The following is a 19,294-nucleotide window of genomic DNA, read 5'->3' as shown; positions in this document are numbered from 1 at the left end:
GATGATATTTTGTCATCTCCGTGTGCGGGCATCATGCGATAATACGTGTGTAATAGGTACGCCATCAGTACACATAGTTTTAATCCGGAACGTTCAACCAACCCCGATCACTCTCACAGCCTTTTAACCCCCTCCTCGTATTTATCTATATAAATATTGACGGTTGACACGCGCGAGCAGGTAAATGAAAACAAAGTCACAAATATAATTGATTTCTGCATCAGAACGCCGGGACAGAGCCACTCGCTCGGACAGCATAATATTTATATAGACATTGACAGATGTTTATTAAAGTTGAATACACCTCGTCGGACATATCACCTTTTAAAGGTACATGTTACGGACCCGCCATAGATCCCTAAACAGTTGTTTATATTATATGATTGTGTTGCATTGATATATCAAAAAATGTCTACTTGATAAATTCATTATATATTATTGCTCATCTCTACGTGATGTGTACGACGCGTCGTGGGACACGTTTTATAGGTCCACATAATTTACATCCAAAACGTTCATATATATTGCATTTTAACCTCCATAGACATCCCCTCCTCGTATTCACATAGATAATCACTGACAGTTATTTAACTGTCAACGTTTAGTCATGTTTAGTAAAGTCAAATATACCTCCTCGTCGGATAGATCACGCGTGCGCGGCGGGTGAACGAAAAAAGTCACAAATATAGGCAATTTATTATTTCTGCATCTGAATACCGGACAGAGTGAGTTTAAATCGAAAATATCCGTTGACTTTTCATACGAATTACTACTCCGCATGGGTCATGGGATAGATGAAAACAAATCAAACATTTAATCTTACGAGGTGTGGGGACGTTCTATATAGAGTCGGAGGTCTCGGAGGGTTATATATTATTGTCCAGTGTTGTGGAAAACACTCAACGAAGAAGATGGCGTGAGGTGAAATGTCCGAAAATCCATTATTTTGGTGACGCACTCGCTCGTATCACCGCGTGGCTTACACGAGTATACAACGTTTATGATTTGACGTATTTTGTCGACGAAATAATACAATTAATGTCATTTTAAATTTCCTTAACGCATTGAAGGCACCTCTATAGCTGTTTCTAAATTTCATTAAAACAAAGTATGCATCCGTTATAATAGCAATAATACCAATACTATATAACAGTTAATAAAAAACGTACATCGGTGTCTTATTTGGGATACTGCAATGTAATAATATATTATTGTGATTTGTAACAATAATGAAAGGTACATAAAATTGCAATTTTTTATTTTTATGAAAACCTGTTGATTTTATGAAGCTTTATTTCATTTGTATTTTTTTGAAACGCTGTTGTTATATTTTAGTAAATTTTATTAAAGTGCTAGAAAAAATATTTTGTTTTCCCTTTAAACTTGCGGACGTTTCTCTGACAAGTATTCTGTTATGAAAATAATAATATGATAGACACATTTCTTACGGAACAAATAACATATTATAAAAGAATAAAGTCAAATAATAACAGATTATTATTCTTTGTAGTTAAATTCGCTTGCACAATATCTCAATAACGCAATAGATGTAACAAAATAAACGTTTTATAATCTATATTTTTATAACTTTATGGTAAAGCTAGTGTTTAAAGAAAAACATATCATAACGAACGAATGAATAAGGCCAATAGTTTGAAAAGAACAACCTGAAGTCCACTTCAATTGTTAGTCGACAACATTTAAATTTCATCCGAGTTGGTTAAGTTTACCTAAGGAAAACATGCAAAGTTAGTTATTTAATTATTAAACCAAACACAAATGTTGCTTATTATTACATTCAGCATTTTTTTATGAACATCCGTTTGAGAAAAATAATGTGTCTACTGTATATTATAATATATTATATAATTATGTATATATTAGTAGATGGGTACTTGGAAGGTGTACATGTTTCATATAAACTTAAACATAATATTATGTAACTGAGTCCGTGATAGTGCATCGTATAAATAATGTAGAATATAAGAAAATAAGTACCTAGGTGACTATTTTCTCCGAAAAATAGATCCCTACCATTTTCCTCCACTGTCGATTTCCCTCAAAAAAAAAAAAAAGAAAGGTACTTTCTATTATATTCCACACATTTTTTTGGACTAGAATCGTGTCCTCCAAATTTAAAAATCATATACGTACGTGATAATACGATTTCATAGGTACGTATACCTACTAAATCTTATAATACTGCTTAATAACATTACATCCGATATTTTGCCTATATTTTAGCAGACAATGGTGACAGCCTCAATTTTTGTATACAACTGAATTGAGTATGTTATAGCACTAACAGTCGATAATTGTATAACTTTGATTACGCCGAATTGAGATAATAGCACCCACGCGCATAAACACACACGCTTTACGCATACATACGTTTAAATATAATATTTTTATCAACTTAATTGCATAAAAGGTTTAGTTTTAGCCACCATCAATGAGGGAAACTTAAACACATTCATTATGGTAATACCCCACCTCAAAAAACGAAAAATTAAATACTAAGGGCGTCACCTAGGTACCTATGTGAGATATTCCTATTACACAAATGTATTTAGTACATGCTAAAAGCTGATAATTATTTTTCTTTAATCTTTAATCTCTCGTGTTGATAGAATAAAATAATGTATAATTATTTGATGCCTATAAATGTTTAATTCTTAGTGAAAGTACAATTAAGTTAAAGTATTACATTATTAAAGTATTACATTTTGACATAAATTATTTTATTTTTAGTCTTACAAGTTATATTATAGTAATATACTAACTGATTCATCATCACCTAGCGCCAGAGGGACGATTTTGGTGCCCTAGGTACACAAATGTTTGCGCCCCTTTTCTTCTCAGTTTACTTTTACTCATTGCCACAAAAAACTTTTATGCCCCCTCTAATTAGAAAATTTACTTTCAGTCTCCGTTAAAAGTGATACCCTAAAATGTATATTTTTTCCCTTATTGCACTTATGCTTCCACAAGTTTAGAGAACACTTTTATTTTACCACTCCATTTATTCCTGATAAAAAAATCAACCTTTATTATTAAATAAAACAAATTATAATTTTAGATTTTAGCCTTTTTTTCTAAATTTTGCATATGACAATATAATAAAATACATTATATATATATAATATATTTATTTATTTATTTATGTTGTATAGAACTATATATAGAAATGTAAAATATAAAATAAGAAAACAGGTTATCACTTATCCGTTATCACTAATATAATTTCTCAACAAATCCAATAAAATAAAACAAATTAATTATTTTTTTATTGTTATAATTTGACTTTGAAAACAATTTAACGCTCTTTTGAGGGACTCAGAATTTTGCACCTCGAGGCAACTGCCCCCCTCCCTCCTAAATACGTCACTGACAACTGACCTAGCCGGAATCGCTAAAGCTGAGTTTGAAATTTGGTCAGTAGTAGTATATATATTGTATTTAATATAGCCTCCTACTATTAGGTCATATAGATAAATAAGAAAATTATGATGATATTTTGTAAAATATTATATTTTAATTTGAAGTTATTACAGTTCTAAATTATTATAAACATTTACATTTTGTATTTTTAGCACGATGGTTTTTAATTTTAATTTATTTCATATTTTATGTCTACAAACATAACAATGTATAGAAAAATATTCTCGGAAAAAATATATAAATTATAGAAACTTAGATTATTAAGATGGTAACAATTTCTTATTTTAATAATGAAGATTTTTTTCCATTGGGTTAGGTGATGATGCTATCCAGTGAACAATAATAAAACGCTGATCGTTTTGTATTGTTGTATATTGTTATGTAATCATCGCGTAAAGATAGACAAAAGGATGACGGTTGGGCGGTGGCGAACCGTCGTTAATGTCAGCTTTAATGTATAGATCTATTTTGTAAAGTTAAACCTCATCTCCAATTTAATTAGGTACATTTGTTGTGAAATATAGATGGGATACAATTAACGACCTTATAAACGTATTACTTATTGTTTGAATAAATTCTTATAATTCCGGTAGTGAGTTACAAAATACGAAACAACTAGGTAGGTTGTAGATTCTAAATCTTACTCGCACACGTTGTTAGCAATAAATTACCTAATTCCAAATAAAATATTTCATATTTTTCTCTCATTTAATATTCAACCGAAGAGATGTATTATAATAACTATTATAACTCGACCAAAGAAATGGTTTGGATGTCGTCGTATAACTGTATAAGATAGTGTAACGTCATAGCACAATAATAACACACAAAATTAACATTTATAGTTTATCCCCATTGGCGTGTTTATAGCTTTTTGGCGGTACCTCCCTATAACACCACCAACCCACACCCCCACCCTGCAACCCATCCCCTAAACTGCTGTCAAAACAATATTTCAACGTACCCATTCAATTTAATATAAGATCACTATTATCACGTGATTTAACCAGCGCCTCTATGAATCTTGCCACCGGGCGCAGCTGATCCACTGGAATGCTACCCCACATGAATACAAACGACACTGCAGCATTTGTACGACGGGCGGTAAAACGTTTCGTGCAGGTCGACTATTGATCACCTATATTATATAGAGGTATTTGGAACAATATAGATTTAAATATAGCTTCATAAGTGAAAAATGTTTTTGGCGGATCCTCATTATTTTAATATACATTAATTATTGTTGAAATAAAAACCAGCATATTATAGAGTATAGGTACTAGGTAGGTATTTACATAGTTTTCTGTTTAGATAAATTCTTTTTTTTCGTGTACATGTGGATTGGTGGATCACGTAAGACGTTTGTCGAATGTCATTCCTAGATATTTAGTTTTTTTAGTGAAATGGGTATTTGTGTATTACTAAAGGTTGCATTTTGGAAAATTTCCATTTATTGATAAAGTTGTACACAGATTTAGTTGTATTAACTTTAAAGCGCAATTGCGTGTACCAGTCGTCCAGATTATTTATGTGCCTTAGGTTATCAGTGGATAGTTGGGTCTTTATGAGATGGCAAAATCGCTTTATCGTTATCGTAGGTACCAAGTCTGCGATGAGCGTATTATTTATGAAAATTAGTTGATCAGAGGAGTATAATAACTATAAAAATAATAGAAAAAAAGAGCCATGATTGATCCTTGAGAAACACCAAGCTTGTATTGTAGCTACGTAGGAAATATCCAATTTAACGTGAACTGTATAAAGGTTCGTTCAGTCAAATAGGATTTAATTAATAAATAATACAAGAGATTTTATTTTCAAAATGAGACCCTGGTGTCATATGCGATCGAAAGGTTTAAACAAGCAGCTGTACAATGTTCTTTACTTTCGAGAGCTGTCGCCATTTTATACGCGAGTCAATGTCATCCGACTATATAATAATATTTTCTAAACGGAAAACCTTCCACAATAGTTTGGTTTCGTGTGCGTGTTTAAGACTTTGAAAAGAACCTAGTTATGGGCATATAGCTGTGAAAACTCGGCCAGTTCCGTGATTTAAAAAAAAGCGACAAGACCTTTGTAGAAGCCGAACAGTTAAATCAAGCTGTCAAAAAAATTGTTCTGTGTTTTATTGGTAATCCGCTCGTAAAACGATTTAGTCAATGTTATTTTCTTTTGTGTTCCCGTTAAAATGCGATAAACTTTGTCCAGTTTTATCCATATATTTTATTTTACTTTATCAAGTATGATGTTTTCATTGATTTGAAATAATGTATGACCGTGTTTATATATTATACTTAATAGACATAAATTAAGTATAAGCTATAATTTATATTGAATTGACATTGTCAATTTGAAAAGCTGTAGGTATTTAAATTGAAAATATTACGAATTTTTAAGTACAAAATAATTTGAACATTTTCATGATTTTAAAATGTATACATTAAACGAAAAAAAACTAAGTAATTTTGTGATATTATCTATTATAAAATTGTAAAAACGTTTTTTTTTTCAAACGAACCGAGATCATTTTTTATCTTGTATTAGTATTTAAGTTGTTATACACTACACAACAACAGTCAGACACCTGACGTGGTAATGAATCTCCAACTTCCACGTCGGCAAGTGGCGGTACATATTAAATCTGGTGTCCAACACACCCGAAAGGTTATGTTATAAGTTATAAGTAGTTATGTATTAATGTATAATACAAATAAGACGCGTAATTGGATCATTCCACTCGATTAGTTTTTTTGATTTTTGTAATTCATTTTAATGGGCCAATATAAAATAGCTATATACTATAGGCATAAGAAATTGGAACGAAATATAAACATTTTAATGGCAAAACGCTCGTCACACACAAACTTGCGGTATAAAATTACCAATTTGTTATCAAAGTACACTGTATACAGTAAGAATGTACACTACCGCAAATTTTTAACGATACAATTTTTTTTTTTTTAATGACCAAAGCACACGTATATCATGATTACGCAACAGACAGCGAAACTTATTTTTATTTCTCTTGGTTGTTTTTATTGTTTGTAACGTAAGCGCGCGATGTGCTCGGAAATATTATAGCTGTTGAAAACCGTTGTTAAAAATAACGAAATGATCATTTTAGAATTTTGTCTCCCTTTTTATATTTTTAAATTGGCATTGAAAAAAATTGAACATGCCCATGTAAATGCGATCACTTACACTATAAAACCATACAAATATAATGAAAACGTTTATGGTTTTTATTTTAATAGATTAAAATATAACGCTTCAACCCATCATTTAACATTATATATAAAAAAAATGGTATCGATTTAGCATTTGGAATAAAAAAATAAACTGTATACCTACTTAAAATCAAATTGCCGCAACATTACATAACAAATAGTTAACTAATAATCTATATTGATAAATTAATAATTACTAAATATTGTGTTCGATTATTCTGTTTCAGATTCGAGTGACACGAGAACGTATAGCAAACACGGAGCTCAATACAGAATGAAAACGAATATTGCATGTTACTATACATAAACGTAGTCAAAATACAATACTATAATATTATAGATGTTAAATAAATATGTTAAAATTAATAAGATTACTTTAAGTTATCTATCGTAAGTCAAATTATATTACCACTTTGTTGCTTTCATGTTAAATCGTATGATATTTTTTAAAATACCTACACCTTAGAATCTATCTAAACGTAAAATGTACGTATTAATCCTAATTAAAAGAAAATTTTCAGGTATACCTATTAATTTTGTTGATGTAAATAAAAACTCAATTGTATACAATAAAAAATGTTTAAATATAATAACCTTATATTATAAATATCGTATATAAGTACCTAATATATATTATTATATATTATATAAACACACACACATTATACATAATATTATATAGGTAACATTATGTAATGTGTAATATTTCCAATGCTATACAAAATTAAAATATAATTAATTACAATTTCAAACATTGAATAAAAATGTATGTTCAGAAATCTTAAATACTGCCAAATAATAGTTTTTACATCAGTCTTCTCATTGTTGTTGATGCATGTTCATTTTTAACCCACATTCATGATTAAAATTATATCTTGAACCACCTATTATACCGATAGAAAACGAATACTCTTTAAGATGTAAGTGCTCAAAATCTAACAATTTGTAATTTGTTATTTATTGTGAAATTATCATACTCATTAAGAATATTATCAATTGTACGTACCTATTCTATAATAAACATATTAACATATAACATTATAATTTATAATATGTGTGTAAGTCTATTATACCCACATTATATTTACTGACGTTGCGAATGGAAATAATAAATAAGTAAGAATAGTATATTCTCGTGGTCTGTCACGCGATTCGGGGAATAAGCTCGGAGATGTTTGAGCAGTTCTCGATGCAAAACAAATAGCTTGGACCCAAGTATTTTCTCACCATGTTGTATTCATGGATCGTTATTGTCTTTTGATGAAAGTCAAATAATTCTCAAACATTGTAAACGAGACCACCGGTATAATATGTGGTTCAAATTGGTTACTACATTTAACACATAGTAAATAAGTATATAAAATAAATATTATATATTGAATAATATGAAGTATGTCAATAACAGTCAAACATGTAAATATACACACAACCATGTACACGCGTGTATATGCAATTTCTTTAAACTCTAAAATTACGGTACTTTGTTACCTTATTAAACATAAACAAAATATATTACATTTAGAGTAGTTAACTTATGGCTTTGTAAAATACACCTACTCTATTCTTTTGGATGGCAAAAACCGTTTTTTCTATCAACTCTCTTAGAGTTGATTTTACTGCTCATGGTGATCGCGATGAAGGGAATGCCTGTAACAGTAACACAAACATTATTACTAGCAATACTTCCAAAAAATAAAATATTTGTTTCTTTTCATATTAGGTATGTAAGTAAGTGATGTCTATAAAATTTACAGACATATTAAATAAATATCTTAATAGGACACACCCAGAGCCTCGGGCTTGAAATAATAATAGGTAAATTGTATTACCTACATAGCGAGCTACATAGTTACATACGTACCTATGTGAATCTTTTTTTTAAATCTTTAAATTTTAGGAAAACATACATGTTATACTAATAATATAATATACACTTATACCTCCTCGATTAAGAGGACGCCACACCCGCATGTGTTGTGCTAATGTAAAACATAGCAAAAACTTTTTTGCGCGAGAAAGAACCGAGAAAGCTACGGACATATCTAAGAAACGAAATTTTTATCACATAAAAAGGAGAACTTTGGCTGTGCAATATCGTTTTTAATTTTTTCTATATTGGAAATACAAAAAAAGTTATTCAAGTTTGAAAAACACAAACAATAATGGATTTTGAAACAATAAGAACATTTTTCGTATAAGTATTATATCAAAATAATAAAAACGATATTGCACAGCCAAAGTTCTCCTTTTTATGTGGTGAAAATGTCGTTTCTTAGTTATGAATGTAGCTTTCTCAGTTATTTTTCCCCCGCAAAACAGTTTTTGCTATGTTGTACATTTGTAATACGGAGACGTTTTTTGACCGCATTTGACGTCTCCATATTACGAGTGTGTAACATACCAAATTTACGCGCAGCAGTTTACAGCTTTATTACCTAGTTTAACATTTGATTGAATCGACCTTATTATAAACTACCTTTAAGTTTTATCTTAAAGGTAAGAACATTATATTTTGTATTCGTATGTCATTTTCTTACGATAGTACTCATAACTCGCTTAAAAACTGAATCATCGTAAAAAACTGATACGAGAACACAATAATAATATTTTCTTTTAAGTTTCATAATAAGTTAATTCACTTTAATTTTAAAACTAACGAAGCTAAACGTGAACTGCTGAGCGTAAATGTTCTATGTTACGCACTCATAAGATGGAGACATAAAGCGTATACCTGAACAATTTTAAGCGTTATCTGATAATTAATCAATAATCATGACTGTCAGTCACAGTTGGCATCTTACTGCATATTATAAACAGTAAGATTATTTATGAATCCGAGAAACCTTGATACCTTTCTTGGATTATTATAGACACGTTTTATCACAAAAAGTTCGAGTTCATTTAGTCAATATTATTATTAATATTTCTATAGCATTAAGATAAGTATTATATGCTTACAATTCCAATACCCACAGCTAACTAGATGTTAAAAGAAATTTTTCGAAACTAAAATTAATTAAAAACGAGATTAAAAATTAGTTACGGTTTTTTGATAATTAAATTTTTTTAGTAAGTTATGTGTATATAATATGGCGTAAATTAAATTTGCTCATAACTCACTTAAAAACCGAATTATTGTAAAAAAAAAACCACATGCAAACACTTCTTGACATCAAGTTTCAGAATAGGTTGATTCACATTCATTTTTAAACTAACCGAATTAAACGTGATCCGCTGAGCGTAAATTTGCTATATTATGCACTCGTATGATGGAGACAACAAATATCCGTGTAGCATCCTCTTAAACCAAATATTTATAAAGATAAACTAACTATTTATCAATTTACATTCGTAAATAGGTCTTGGAAATTGCCAGTTATTAAATAAAATGTTTAGGATTCTACTCCTCGCTTCACCTATATTAATTTTTCGAACACTGATCGAGTCAAATTCTTCACAATAAGTCCTCACCGTTTCACAACTCAATTTTGAACAACCCAAGTAACCTAGTTTAAATCATAAAATATTTTATTTACTCATGAGTAATAGGTAACTGTTATTATTTCTTATCGTCTCACAGTTATTTAATTTGTGATATTTCAAGGTTAATTAAGTGCCTAAATACATATTATATTTAAAAATCTGAGTTCGTAATTTAAATAACCAATAATATAAGTAAAACAAAAAAGCGTATTACATTGGTCTAAAAAAATTTAAAAGTATTTACTTCTCAGGTAATTATTTAAATATTAAACTGTAATTATTAGGTACTTAATTGTATTTTGAGCTTAACCTACAGTATCGTTTTATTTATTTTTTATATCGCCAATGTGTGGATAAAACAAATTAAGTAATTATGGCATTAAAATATCTCTCTCTTATTACTCTAAATACAGTTTTCAGATTTAGGAGACATTTAGAGGAAACACCATTATAATATGATAATATGTTACGTTCATAATTTAACTAGCTTTTTAAATAATAAAATGGTGACTATAGTCCCTCATTCCATTTTCAAATAAAAAAATAATTTATACGTATACTTTCAGTTGTAAAATAGTAAATACATTACGACCTACTCAACGCCTATTCAAATGATAGGAGTTTAATTCGTAACGTACAATCCGCGTCAGTCAAGCAATTTTTTGAGTAATCATGTGTACAACCAATTTAGCATAACAATTTAAAACATATATAAATAAGTATAGATACACGCACATTCAACATAAAACACATTTCATATAATATGTAAAGCTTATACACGTTTACGATGAGTCGATAACGATAATGATGATTATATTATAGATGATGAGCGTTCGGCAGACATCAATAACAAAAAAATAAAACTTTTTGAAATTTTCAGATCGCAGCGTTACGTGACTTATACTTGAACAAGTTTTATTCAAAATGCGTGGATAGATATTTTAGATTTGATTGGCTACGAGTAAGAATAATAATATGTATATTGTATTTGTATATACGCGGTACAGATTTTTGACCGCAAACGAAAACGCCAGTTGTGTATGCCAAGCACACGCTCCAGCGATAAAAACGCTACCTGATTCCGAATCGTCTATTAAACCGTTAGTCCAAATTATGCAGATAGCAGCAGAGTTGTACAGAAAAAATAAAACGATCTACTAGTTCAAGGCGATGCCGAAAGAAAAAATCCACAATGGAATACACCAACCAAAATCGCGAAAAATTACATTAAAACAAAAATAGACGCGGTGCTGGAATAGAAAAACTAAAAACTGCTAGGTTATTAATCAAAGCTTAATTATTTTTCTTTTCAATACAGATTACTTATGTGTCTCGTGTACACGAATTTCTTAAAATACATTTGACCTACCCACCACTTGCTTGTAATGTTTTGATTTGGTCTAAAGAATTAATTATAGCGCCAAGGTAACTTACCTATTATGTATTCAGTACTAGAATATGTACAAATATGAATAAAAAGGATATACTTTGTTAGTGTACTTCTCATTTTTTTTTTATTATTAGTAATAAAACCTTTTTTTAACTACTGGATCATTATAGCTAAGATTGCCCATGTTCAATATGTATATCTTGTAATACATTACCTACGACCTACCCTGAAATTTAAGTATGTTGGTACAGTAGTCACTCAATAATTCAAAATTCAGGGAACCGAGTTAAAAATTTGATTTATAGAGGTTTTTGATTTACCGAGTGTTCGAATAATCGAGGCAAAACAAATTAATTTGAATTAAAGAGAGATGAAAAATTGTATGTTTATATTACATTTATTTTGACATTTATTTATTATACATACATATTATTATATTTTACAATAAATTATTAATTGACATTTATTTATAATTTTATTATACATATTTTACACATTAAAGAAATCTGTCATTTTTTTGTGATAAATTGCTGGCCACAATCTGGTCCATAGCGTTGTCTAACTCACTGATAGCATTGAAAAAGTTTAGATTAGGTAGGTAAGGTACGATATAAACTATGTTAATATTTAACCACCGTCGTTATTAGTTTCATTACGAGTACTTCAAATAGTTTGTACATAATCATTATATGTACATACATATGAACTTACATATAATCGTGTTTAAGGAAATTCGAATTATAGAGGTTCATGGAAAAAATTTTGAATTGTAGAGTGTGTCCCACTGACAGACATTTTGAATTATCGAGGGGACCGGAATACATGTATTTTCTTCTAATTATAGAGGTTTTCTCAGGGGACTCAGCGTTTAGTTCGACTTATGGAGTTTTTCGAATTATCGAATGACTACAGTATAATAATATAAAAATATAAACTGTTTACTTATAATATAATAAGACGTGTAAATGTGTAATATTTAGATTATCTTGTATAGTCCTAACCTAACCTGTCACCGATAAAAAGGAGAATTAAATTGGTAACCTAAACGTCCATTTATTATTCGAACTGTAATTTAATAAATAGGTAGTTAATAAGCTCAACATATTATAACAATTAAGTATATGTACCTATTGCTACAAAATGTACAAAAAAATACAATAGGTACACAAATATTTTTTTTGGTATCATTACCTATACAAATTTGTATAAATTTATAATTTATTTAAAAATAATTTATTAAGTCTGGTTGACTGGTTAATTAAATTTTAAAAATATTTTACCTATTTATTTGTTTTTAATACATTATTATTTTATCAAATTTACTTAATGTATATTACCTAGCATAAAATGTAAATAACAACTTTAGTATCTTTATATCAAACAAGAGTACAATTGTTTAATCATAACTCATAAGCTTTCTATCCTTACTTAAGATGGATAATTTTCAATATAATTTGAACAAATGTTCTTCATTGAATATTTTAAATTATTTTAAATTAAATTAGAAAATATTTAGGTAGTGAAACCAAAACTGGCCAATCCACACTATAACAGCACTTTTACAACTTTACAAGATTGATTTCTTTATTCTCTTTCTACTAGGAGGAAACTATATGTGGAAAGGTTCTATTTTCTTAAGAGAATGTCAAGCGTCACACCTGTTATTCTTAACTACACGCACAAACTATGGCAAGACCACTCGACACAATTCTCGTTTGGTATCCAAAACTATTTGAATTACATAAATAAAAACAATTACAATATTTATTAATGTGGGGTTTAATATTAAGTTAAGCGTTGAGATATAATAATTTTAATGTTAAACTCTCAATAAAGGAAAAAAGAAAAACAGGAAAAAAAATGTGGTAGGTATTAATAATTTAAAGCTTTGCATATGTTTTTCTCCATACTTAAATTTTTTAAATAGGTACCTAGTTGGTAAGATAACAATAAGACTAAGTTGTACCTATATTAATATGTTTTTAACTCCTAGTTATGCCAAAACATTTTTCTGAATATTAAAAATTTAACAAACGACAATTTCTTTGACCTCTAAAAATTCTAAATTATAGGTATTAAAACTTATAGAAGCACGTACCTATAGGTATGACGATAAACATTGTTGTTACCTATTTAAAATCTTTAAGTCTATACTAGAAATTAAGAAATATTAATGAACGAATACTCACCTAATAGAAAACCTTCTACCAGCTCCATCACTATTGATAAACTCCTGTAATGCGATGTGCACGTCTTCCAATCCAAGCATACTAACATCGGAAGTAGAAGAGATGTCTGAATACGAATCAATGGTGTATAAGTCATCATCATCATCAGCATCATCGTCGTCGTCCTCCTCTTCCTCATCATCGTCATCAACGTCCACTTCGGGCTCCTCTTCAGCTGTACCAATAGTTATCTGTACGTTGCGCCTGAGTGTCAGGCTGACGGAAGCCTCGATCTGCATCTGTGCGTCAAACAGCCAAAACGCAGTGAACACGATCATGGGTATGAGAAACCTGGAACGGCCACACAGATGCAATAGCAGCGATTTGCCGCCCTTAGACGCGGAAGCAGACAGCAAACGAGGCTTGATCCAGTGCACGTACGCTGACATCAAGCATATTACCGGCAAGATCTTTTTTTTGACATTCATCTAAAAAATGCGACGAACGTTGAGCACCAATGGCGTATGACAATATTAAGGAGGAAAATAACACACTCACCTCGACGAATGTAGTCCACTACAGACCACTGTCCACTACATGTAATATTGTTGTACTAAAATAATTTATAATTATAATACACTGAAGCACTGAACTACAGTAGTGTAGGCTGCGTATATTGTATATTATGCTGTAGGCGACATTTAAAAGAATTTAGAATAATAAACAACAGTAATGATGATAAAAACTATCATTCGGATTACGAATCATGGCGAATGGCGATGGACAAACGGAATGTAACAAAAATAAATATAACAATACAAAATAAAAATACCAATTTATAATGATTACCGACATGATAAGCTGGCTTTTGTTGACCACGGACTAAGATAGTATGGACTGGAAACGAACAGGCGGGCGGGTGACGGGGAGCCGGGCCGCTTATGGAATGGAGTAAGCTTGTGCGGGGGGGGGGAAATGAGGCAAGTGCGAATGTAGCGCTACCACGGACTAGGATGGAACTATTGGTTATTACTATTATTTAATATTTACAATATTTATGTAATACATTTTCGATGTCGTAAAATGGTTTTGAAGGAAAATAGATTCTGGATTTTTAAAACGTAGGGTAATAAGTACACGTGCATAACAAAAATACGCGATTTATTTTTTTTTTTTTTTTTAAACAAGAGAATTGTACAATCTGTAATTTAAAGGTTTACAATAAGCACAAGTGATAAAAGAATAATATAGAAAAGACGAAATAATAGGGTAATAAGTAATAACAAACGGGTTGATAATTACGATTATTTACAACAATTCAGACAGGGGCATGAGAGGAGAGACCATCCATTGATGGGACTTCGTGGATTTATTTATTAACCAAAAATATTACACTATACCTACTTTAAATTTCAATTATAAAAATACAGACGAAACAGTAAGCATTTTTTTCACTCCCTAAGTCTCCATTTCAAAATTCTGTTTCTGACTGTATTCTCTAATTTGATTAATATTTTAATCTATGTATTAACAAGTTTTGAATTCTTCTTTTTCTTTGCATTATTTTTTTTTTTTGATCATTGTTTAAAACTTTTGTATATTGACACATCCTCATCTTTACGCAATATGATATTATAAAAGTCAGTACTTCAATTCTGTGTATACTACATGGAAAAGTGTTGATAAGTTTCATTTTTTTGTTGAAAAACATCATAATCATTGCAACATTTTTGAAAATATGATTCCTCTACGTTCGTCAACAAATTGAATAAAAATGTATAATGTGGCATAATTACATCAGATGATAGTAGGTATGTTTGTAAATAGTTAGTAATAACGTCATCAGGTGCAAAGTGTTTAGAACAAATGTAGTTCAATGGTTTTAATTGATTGTTTACTGTATTATGTACTGCTGATTCACAAGCTACTTTGTTACTTTCGTATACTTTGAACAGTGTAACATTTGTCTGATCTTCACGACTTTCACATTCATTAATTGAACATTTACGTACCTTACGTCTTGGTGCCATTTTGCAACTTTTAAAGTAAGAATAGAAAAATTAAATTTGATGTAAATAGGTATGTAATAACTAATAAGTAATTAAACCACTGACTAAGATAGTATTATGTATGTGACATTGTGACGGTAATCGGGATAAAAATCCCCGGGAAAAAAATCCCCAGACTACAATATTACTCACAACCACATGTAACATGAACAAATATTTTTTCAAACGTTAATTAGTATCTATAATTACCATTTACCACATTATTAATATTTAATTACAAATACGTATATTATATTATATTATGTTATTCAAAAAATTATATGTATATTATAAATACAATTTTGTTTTAAATTACGATAATATAGTATGTGTAATATGCCTCGTGCCTACATTTAATAAATTATTGTTTGATAATAATAATTATTATTATTACCTATATTTTGTATAATACTTTTGTATACTATGTTTTTAACTTTATTATTTGACGTATCGATCATTCGAAATATTTTTATATGCTATGTTGTTAAATTAATTGAGTTGAATTACACATAATATTTAAAACAAAATATTATTAATAATGTATAATGTTTTTAATAATATAATATACGTATTTATAATTTAATATTAATAATGTGGTAAATGATAATTATAGATACTAATTAACGTTTAAAAAATATTTGTTCATGTTGCATGTGGTTGTGAGTAATATTGTAGTCTGGGGATTTTTTTCCTAGGGTAGGGGGTTTTTTTTCCAGGATTCGTATGTAACTACAACCAAGTGAAATGTGATGAATTTATAACACGTAAATAAATAATAATTACAATAATATACATTGGAGGGAAAAATCAAAAAGTATAAATTTGTGGTTCTCGTATATAAACATAGATCGCGAATCGTACTTGCCCAACTTCACCCCGCACAAGCCTACTCCTAACCTTAAGCCGACCCGTGACATACATTGTTCTATGCCCGTGATTACGCGTTCGTTTCCAGTCCATACCAATCTTCTAAGGCCGTGGTCCATACTATCTTAGTCCGTGTTGTTGACTGTGATAAAAATACGCGCCATCTGCTGTGTATTATTAGAGTTCATGGTACAGCGCGCCGCGAGGCGTAAACGACCACAAGTACAAAAATTAACAAAAAAAAATAATGTGTTAGGTTTCAATGGGGAACTACTGGTACTTATAAATAATACAATTATAACAAAAATCATACAGTGGCCGAGGGTCGTCTACCCTTCAAAAAAACCCAGCTACTTGAAAATAATAATTAATCAAAAATAAAAATGTACAGAAGTAGGTAGGTATTTATTTGTATCCGAGTTGAAAATTAGAAAATATATTATATCGTTTTCTTTATTATTATCACCGAAGGCCACAAAATCTAAAACTTATAATTACCTAAAGTTATTTAGGTGGAAATATTATTTTGTCATGATTTTAGTAATTTCGACGACGGTCGCAACTCGCAGATTCAGTAAAACTGCCGCAGAGCCGGCGAGCTACCCGACAATTTCATTCATAACATTGTGATGGACGGATATGGCCGGGGGGAATAAGCCGCGCATTATAGAAATTGAAACTGGGTTCATGACAATATATAATATTATTATTATACCTACCATTGCTGTCGTTAGTCACTGTACGCGGTACGCCGTCATAATTTATTACATTTAATAATTGTAGAAGTTAACTATTAAAGTCTCCTCAGCAGGTACGCGAACTGTTAAGTTTTTGTTTGGGATTACTTATTTTAAATCTTAAAAGTAGATATTTTAAATGTTTTCTGAATGGATGTTTTATGTGGACATTATATTATAATTATATAAACTATTAAGTAAAAATATTTTAAATTTAGTAAATTATTCAATAACATTTTAAAAAAAATTAAATAAAGGATGGTAATAGATATAATTATTTTATACTTTAACATTTTTTCTAATAAACCAAAAAAAAATAAGTTTAAAACAACTTATTTAAACTTTAAACCATTGTATTTTATACATAAATGCGAGAGAGCAATATAGAGCTTAAATTCTGTTGGCACTTGGCGTTCGTATGACAAAGACAAGCATCTTAAACGCACAACAGCAGACTGCCTCAATATGGTAATGAAATTCAATATTTGGACAAAAAAGAAGACCCAAGTATTTTTCCTAGTTCCTAGTAACAATATTAAATGTTTGAACCATTTGTCAAGTATATGAGTAGTTAATGATATTTCTATTCATAGCAAAAGACGTGGATTGGCATTTTTCTACATTGAAGCTTAGTCCCATTATAGAATTAAACTACCAGACAAGAACATCAAGCTTTTTCTGGAGGATAACACAATCAGCTACTGACTCAGTTATCCTGAAGATTTTCAAATCGTCAGAAAAACACAAGGAACTTAGAATCTGGGATAACCAATTTAAGACCATTAACCAATAAAGAAAATAATAACAGGGATAAGTGCCCCCCTTGAGGAACACCTGAAGGTGCACAAACTGCTTCAGATTTACATCCTAAAAATTTAACACATTATTAGGCCCTACCAGATAAATAAGATAGAATGGACTCCCAAATCCAGCTTTTTAAAGAACCTCAATTAGTATTTTATGATCAACTCGATCAAATGCTTTGGAGAAATCCGTAAAATTAACATCCGCCCGAGTTCGTTTTTCAATTGCCTCCAATATAAAACTATGAAAAACTATCAGTTTTGTAGTGGCAGAACGGCTAGCGGGCTAGACCTATAAAACCATGTATAGTTCGATGGCTGAAATTTAGGGCTGTTCGATTATTTTTTTTATCACTCGATTATTAATTTCACGTTTTAATTGATTATTTCGATTAATCAAAAATTAATAATCAAACCGAAAATTGATTTTTTAACGACTGATCAATCGATAACCGATTTTTTTAATGACTGAATAACTGATTAATCGATTTTTTTACTAAGGGTAAATTGATTCCTTAACTTCTACACAATTTTAAAAAAGATTGCAGGATGACATTTAGATATAGATGTCCACTTTTATATTATATAAATATAATATACTATTTATATTATTATTATTTGATTAATCGGAAATTCGATTAATTGGTTAATCGCATTTTATAAAAACTGTAGAATAATTACGAAAAAAATATCCGATTAATAATCGATTAATTGAAATAATCTAACAGCCCTAGACTGCATACACCTCAGAACAAAAAGCTCCAAGAGTTTGGCAGTATGATTTTGGATCGAAATACGACTATAATTCTGTACATCAGTTCTATCACTTATTTTTTATCATAGCAAGTCTTAGGCGTGGCTGAACTAATCTTAAACATATATGGGAAAGTTCCCATATCAATGGAGCGACGAAATATCAACCATAGAGAGTAGATCTTATGTTATACAGAGAGTGGATCTTATGTTATACAGAAACATCCCTGGTAGACCATAAGGACCAGCAGATTTTGAAGTTATTAACGCAGATAAACCAAGTTTTACATCATTAATGGTGAAGGAACAATTCCTTGGAAGATTAAAGTGAGGGAAAGAAATACCAGGCATTTTGTTAGGTGAGGGACTGGCAT

The 19,294-nt window shown here is 29.8% G+C and overlaps 2 protein-coding genes across 2 annotated transcripts in view; one reads left to right on the top strand and one right to left on the bottom strand.

Moving 5' to 3' along the window:
• The window catches only part of LOC132939750 (allatostatin-A receptor-like), a 197,323-nt gene extending 189,608 nt beyond the window's left edge, over positions 1-7,715 (top strand). The window contains exon 5 of the mRNA XM_061007097.1: positions 6,899-7,715. The gene's annotated coding sequence lies outside the window, so the exon portion shown is untranslated. The remainder of the gene's footprint in view (positions 1-6,898) is intronic.
• Positions 7,716-8,029: 314 nt separating this feature from the next.
• Positions 8,030-14,639, bottom strand: LOC132939751 (E3 ubiquitin-protein ligase RNF34-like). The gene is made up of 3 exons (XM_061007098.1): positions 14,271-14,639; positions 13,734-14,200; positions 8,030-8,318 (listed from the first exon to the last, which is right to left on the bottom strand). The coding sequence occupies exons 2-3, from the start codon at positions 14,198-14,200 to the stop codon at positions 8,285-8,287; spliced, it is 501 nt and encodes a 166-aa protein (XP_060863081.1). The 5' UTR covers positions 14,271-14,639; the 3' UTR covers positions 8,030-8,284.
• Positions 14,640-19,294: the final 4,655 nt, after the last annotated feature.

Source organism: Metopolophium dirhodum, chromosome 2 (assembly GCF_019925205.1).
Source record: "Metopolophium dirhodum isolate CAU chromosome 2, ASM1992520v1, whole genome shotgun sequence".
Classification (NCBI taxonomy): domain Eukaryota; kingdom Metazoa; phylum Arthropoda; class Insecta; order Hemiptera; family Aphididae; genus Metopolophium; species Metopolophium dirhodum.
The sequence above is the reverse complement of the archived record's forward strand: the minus strand, read 5'-3'. Positions and strand labels throughout refer to the sequence as shown.

Excerpts from the sequence above, each read along its gene's own strand:
- LOC132939751 (XM_061007098.1), bottom strand. The coding sequence starts at position 14,200 with ATGAATGTCAAAAAAAAGATCTTGCCGGTAATATGCTTGATGTCAGCG. Across the intron at positions 8,319-13,733 it reads GGTAGAAGGTTTTCTATTAG|GCATTCCCTTCATCGCGATC; the intron begins GTGAGTATTCGT and ends TTACTGTTACAG.